This window comes from Gossypium raimondii, chromosome 11, assembly GCF_025698545.1.
Source record: "Gossypium raimondii isolate GPD5lz chromosome 11, ASM2569854v1, whole genome shotgun sequence".
Classification (NCBI taxonomy): domain Eukaryota; kingdom Viridiplantae; phylum Streptophyta; class Magnoliopsida; order Malvales; family Malvaceae; genus Gossypium; species Gossypium raimondii.
This window is the reverse complement of record NC_068575.1, coordinates 45837254-45843736: the sequence shown is the minus strand read 5'-3', so window position 1 is coordinate 45843736 and position 6483 is coordinate 45837254. Positions and strand designations below refer to the sequence as shown.

General features: G+C 36.6%; 1 protein-coding gene across 1 annotated transcript; it reads right to left on the bottom strand.

Moving 5' to 3' along the window:
- Nucleotides 1–1750: 1750 nt before the first annotated feature.
- LOC105803615 (putative disease resistance protein RGA4) lies at nt 1751–6191 on the bottom strand. The gene is made up of 2 exons (XM_012635887.2): nt 2567–6191; nt 1751–2016 (listed from the first exon to the last, which is right to left on the bottom strand). The coding sequence occupies exons 1-2, from the start codon at nt 6040–6042 to the stop codon at nt 1956–1958; spliced, it is 3537 nt and encodes a 1178-aa protein (XP_012491341.1). The 5' UTR covers nt 6043–6191; the 3' UTR covers nt 1751–1955.
- Nucleotides 6192–6483: the final 292 nt, after the last annotated feature.

Below are 6483 nucleotides of genomic sequence, written 5' to 3'. Positions count from 1 at the left end.
CACACCCAATTTTCTTAACTTTCGAGTTGTTGAGGATGTAAATTGAACTTAATCACCTCAGAATTTTTCATACTCAAAATAGAAGTAGCCCATATTTCAAATCTATTACTTGAATGATCTTTCAAATCTATGCTAACCAAGTATAACTATCAGAAGGAATTGGATAAATAGAAATTTCATTTTTAAGCATGTGCTCTAAAAGATGATTTTTTTCCCCTTTATTAATTATTAGATGAAATCAGTTCTCAAGAATAGAAGACGGCATACCATCCTTTTTTGTTAGAACATAGATTTACTTTTTAAGAGGGGATAAAGAAACCGAATCATTAGAAATATCTTTTCTCTTTCTACCAAGAACAGTGGCGTATCTAGGAGAGGCTAGCAGGGGCCTGACCCCTCCTAAAATGGAAAATTATTCATTTAGGCCATTTAGAAATTTTAAAATCTTAAATTAGTAGAGTTAAAATTTCATTTTGGCCCCCCCCTAAAAATAATAAAGTTTTGTTAGGATCGTCCCGATTAAGCAACAAACAAGTAAAAATAGTAGAAGAAATTAAGAAGATGAACACACAAATTTAACGTGGAAAAACCCCTCCAAAGAGAATAAAAAACCACGGGCAAAGATAATTTTACTATAATGACAAAAGAACGAAGAGTACAAAAGATGGAGATAAAAACTAAACCCCGAAAACCCGAAAACAAAGAACCCTCAAAAGGTAAACACAAAATTCTCTGAATGTGTTTTGAGTCCTAATCTAATGGGTATATTTTTCTAAGATTGTAAAAGAGCCTATTTATAGGCTAAATTAGTAAGTCAAATAAACTATACTAATAAATGATAAATATATTATATTAATAAATACTAAATCTTCTAGAAAGAAAATATATTTTTGTTTAACTTGACTTGTAAGTAATCTCTTAAAATTTGGGTCACACAACTCTAACAAGTGTTGATTTAATTCTTTAAAAGTTAAAAATACAAAAATTACAATTTAATTTCGATCCTTTTCTGACTTCACCACTGATGAAGAACATAAACAGATTAAGAAGGATGTCTGCAACTGATGTTGCCCATTACTGGAAACAATACTTACAGCACAATCAACAACAATAATAAGATAAACATTCATTCTAGGAATGAAATATGTGTATGTTTTAGTAGTTCAAAAAAAATGTTTTTAAAAATATCGTAATTATCTTCATCTATTGGCGTTGTCATCATACATCCTATGCTGGAATTACAATTGGAGGAATAATATATTTTTATTTCTAATATTTTTTTTTAAGAAGAGGAATACACCTATTTTTTCTAAGAAGAGGAATAGCATGCACTTCCAGAAACATACCAGTTAATTGATCCTCTTTTTTTAGGGAAACACTAACCTTTTTTTCAGTTAAATTTGGATTCAAATTAAAAGTAGTATGTAAATATAAAATTAAAATTACTTTTTTTTTTTGGAATAATAAATTAAGTCACGTGGACCAAGCATGGGCTAGATGTTTCAAAAATATCCAGGCTGCAATTTGGGCTATATACCAATACAGCTAGGAATTCAGCATTAAAGGTTAAAAATGAATAATTAATTTATAATATTATTATTATATTAATTTATGATATGACAAAATTTAAAAGGTTTTTTTATAACAAATTTACCAGTTAGGAGAGTCAAAAGGCAACTGCTTCCCCTATCCTCATGACTTTATTATTACGATATAAACTGAATTTTTTTTTTTTTGAGCAAAGAGCATATAGTATTATTAACATTTAAACATGGATCTTTTAAGAATTTTGTATATAAAAATCTCAAAAATATTGAATAGACCTACACTAAACACATCATACATACTCTACTCAAAACCTACAATTGAATGAATCCAAATAACATAAATCACAGATGGCGCAGATTATGTTGAACCCAGATATCAGCATTTTCACTCGTCCATTACCTTGGAATTCATGACTCTAGCTTACATTTCAACAACTTACTTGCTATGCCACATGTCCAATCACCAAACCTGCAAAATAAGCCCAATGCATCGAATTAAAACCTTGAATTTGCCTCTCTTTTTTACCAGTTCAGAACCGATATGGTCTGGGCTTTTCATTGCAAATTATATTGCTCTATAATTTTCTTAAACTACCCATGTCCGACACCCATATCCAGTCCATATTCGGACATGATTATCACGCTATAATCATTCCAAAGTCTCCAAATGATTCAAAATCATGGAAAAACAATTAACATACCCATGTTGGATGCATACATATTTCCGAGACTCATATCAAGTCCAAGTAACATAGATTGTAAATGTAGGTCAACTATTAAAAGGGATATATACACAAATTGTCAAAATGCAAAGGCTATATTGCACCTAATACTCATCTTGGCCATTTATTGCGCCCCATACTTGTCCCCGAGTCTAAATAACATAGAACGGCATAACAAGAAACATTATTAAGAGAACGGCTTGGTCAACCATTTCAGGATGATAATCAAGGCACATATAAAGGCAAAGATAGAATTAAAGTAAAAAACTACATAAATAACTACAAGGTAAAGTTTACCTTGTAAAGAGACTGCCATGGGATCTTCGTCCCATAGAGTACAATGCTTTATCATAAGCAAAGATTTGAATATGGGGAACATGTGCTATGTAAGGCCAACCCTCTCCTCCCCCTTCGTTGCACCACTTTTCCAAATGGGGGCATCCCCGAATGTATAGGTTCTTGAGTGTTGTGAGGCTCTTTATCCCTTGAGGCAATGACATCAAATGAATACAATATTCGAAATTCAACTCACAAAGGGAGGTGAGATGTTCTATCTGGTTTGGAACAGAAGTAAATCCGTCACACCAACTAATTGTCAATTTTTGAAGAGCATTTAGATGCTGGATTTCTGCCGGTAAAGAATTCAACATCGGACAATCCCAAATGCACAATTCCTCAAGATGTGTCAAATGCATGACCCTATCAGACAAAGAGGTAAATCTATCGCACCCTAAAATCTTCAGGACACGAAGTGAAGTTAAGCCATTTACATTACCAGGAAACGAAACAAGACTGTGACAACTACCCAAACCCAAACTCTCTAAAGCATTGAGGTTTTGTAGTGCTTCAAGAATGTCTTCAAGCTTGTGGCAGCCGTAGATTTGCAAGTGTTTCAGCACAGATAGATTATCCAGATGATTCGACAGAGACTTGAGGTCAGGTAACGATTCTATCCTCAACTCCTCAAGGTGTGTTTGATTTTGCAACAAACCACTGGGAAAAACTGTCAAGCCAGAAAGGTCATCGATCTCAAGTGAACCAAGACAAGGACTAGATAAGCCGCTCCCCCTTTTCCAAATTCGAAGCTTTTTGAGGGTTGGAAACTTTGGCAATTCAATCAACTCAGGGCATTTCCTGAAAACCAAGATTTGCAGACGAGGAAAATTTCCCCTTTCCTCAACTGTTTTCCACGTCTCCAAAACAGGCATTGAGTCAAAATAGAGTTCCTCCAATGATGAGAACGGATTGATCCCATTTCCATAGAATTCACTGCTAATGCACTTCACAGCATCCATTCCCTTTATTTTAAGAACCTTGAGCAACGGCAGTTCCCCTAGAGGTGGAAGATGTGAACATCTTTTACACAGGTCAAGCTCAACTGAGACCAGATTCGGTAAATCAATCAACCAACTGGGAAGCCTTAAACCTTGATAACAGCTTATCCGAAAATACTCCAGATTATAATGAGGTTGGAGACTGCTAAGAACCTCTTCTTCATTATCTGGAAATTCCCCTGCTTGTTTTCCCCAGATTAAACTCAATGATCGGAGATTTTGCTTCCTTATCAAGTTGGCACTCTTGGCTTCAGTTGAACCTGTCACATTATCGAGTTCCTTTAGAGACAACTCCTTTCCAAGGTCTAACTCTTTAAGCTCCCAAACTCCACAACCATGGTCCTTCCTTACTATAAATATACTCAGTTCTACCAATTGAGTCAGGTGCCCAATTCCAGGTGGAGTTTGCTCAAGAGAATCACAATGTGAGATATCAACACACTTTAGGCTTCTCATATGTTGCATTCCTTGGGGTAGCTCACAAAGATAGCGACAGCAGGAGAGTTTCATAATCTGCAAGTTTAGGAGGCAATTGGCAGACTGGGGCAATCTTTTGATGCGAGTGTAAGACAAGTTTAGATACGTCAAGTGCACCAAGTTACAAAAAGATTTCGGAATTCTATCGATGCATGCGCTTCCCTGATAACGTATGTTTAAATATCTCAGGTGTACCATCTTTCCTAGCGACTTCGGTATTTGATACATATTGCAGTCCAGTGCTCTCACATGTTTCAGAGGACAATCGGCTTTAGTCAGGCCAATGCCACCAAGAATGAGGGACCGCACTGACGAACAGCTTTTGAGGAGATTATATTGTTTGTCCAAGAGAATCCTTCCGTAACCGAAAGGAGGCATTGGTTGAATGGGAATATGTAAGTGCCTAATCTGTTTTGGAGACCCAAACGACTGGTTTTTGTCATACATATAACATTCGAACCTCATTATCGAAATTGCAAGGTCATGAACGAGATCATGCATTTTACAGGTCACAGTGCCATCATCATCTTCAGTAACATCTTGAAAGAAGGACCTCCAAGTTAACTCGAGGAATATCTCATCTCCAATTTCACGCAACTCCCTACGTCCTCTAGAAGGAACAAATCCATTTGCCATCCATAACTCTATCAACTGAGATTTATCCATTTCACAATCTTTTGGGAATATCGAACAATACGCAAAGCACTGCCTTAAATATGATGGTAGATTGTCATAACTTAATCTCAAGGCAGGTAAAATGCCACTCCCGTCATCCGGTAACTCCCAGATCTCACTTTCTTTAACACATAACCAGTCACTTTCTCTACGCTTTAACCGCAACATGCTTCCAAGAGCTTTTACAGCCAAAGGAACCCCTCCACACTTCTGAACAATTTGCTTTCCAATGCTTTCCAATCTCTTGTATCCCTCCTCGCTTTCCATCAGAACAGAACGGTGCTTGAATAATAACCAAGAATTCTCATCCGATAAATAGTCCAAATGGTATATGGGAAGAGTAGCCATGATAAGAGCAACTTTCTCGATCCGGGTTGTAACTATGACCATGCTGCCTTTTGCTCCAACGTTCAATGAATTCCTAAAACCATCCCATTTTTCAAAGTTTTCATTCCAAACATCATCTAATACGAGAAGAAATCGCTTCCCCCTCAGCTTTTCTTGCAAGTATCGTTGCAGAGGGTCGAGCTCAACGATATCACAAGGACTACCATCAATGGACTCAATAACTGCTTTTATCAACCTTCTGACTTCAAAAGCATCGGATACACATACCCAAATCCTCAAAGCAAAACCCCTTTCAACCCTTTCATCATTGAACACCAGTTGAGCAAGAGTAGTCTTTCCAAGTCCACCCATACCACAAATGGCATAAATGGACAAATCATTTTTATCCAACGAACTACCAAACAACCCGTTGATTACGTTCTCTTTATCCTCATTTCTTCCCAATATTTCAGATTCATTGACCAGCGAGCTAGTCAATCGCCATTCCCTATCATCAATTTCTAAATCCCCAACTTTTTCAGTCAAATGGAATTTGTTTTTCTCCTCTGCTACAGCATCTAACCTCTGCCTAATTTGCTTAAGTTCATGAGCCTTCTTGAAAGTAAACACAGTGGAATTTTTAGAGGAAAAGAAATCACTTACTTTGCTGCTCATGTTTTCTCGAGCTTTCCATAGGAAAGCTTTTGCAGCAAACTCGTCGAGTAAATCATCAGCATCGTAAGCGATATCCTTGAGTTTTCTGAGCCAATTCCTGACGGCCTCGCTCCTCCATTGTTTCTGCTCTGCGTCTTGAAGCACGGCTTGAATCGTACTTAAAGTGCTCTCGAGATCTTGAAGGTCGGTTTCCAAATTACTTGCGATTTCAAATTCACGAAGAGCTAGAGAATTGAGGTTCCCTAAGATGGTACTCACAAGGGAAGAAACAAAAACATCTGCCATGGACAACCCCCAGAATTCAAAAGATTCAAAGGAAACTTACGAGAGAATAAAAGAAGAACGATTTGAGGGAAGCAATGGAGCTTAGAAACGAAGTAAAGAAGTAAAAGCTGCAGAGAATTAGGAGAGAAATGCAGAGAAGAAATGATTGAGGAAAAAATGGAATTGGAAGTCTAGTTATGCGTATGTCCCACACGGTGCTGACTGCTGACTGAGTTGACTCAGGACATGATTAAGGAGTAATCGGAAATTTACGTGATATTTGTGCCTGACTTTTTTTTTTAAGAAAATAAATAGAATTTAATTGAGATAAATTTGTATTGACGTTGCTTTTTTTTTTTGTAACGTGAGAAAAACATATTTAATTAAGAGTTAATAGTACGAGCAGAGTTGGAAGGTAAAAACCGTTTATCCATCCGAATTTTATCATCAACCAAATGAGAG

Coding starts and splice junctions, on each gene's coding strand:
- LOC105803615 (XM_012635887.2), bottom strand. CDS start 6,042: ATGGCAGATGTTTTTGTTTCTTCCCTTGTGAGTACCATCTTAGGGAAC. Junction 2,017..2,566: donor CATGGCAGTCTCTTTACAAG/GTAAACTTTACC, acceptor CTTATTTTGCAG/GTTTGGTGATTGGACATGTG.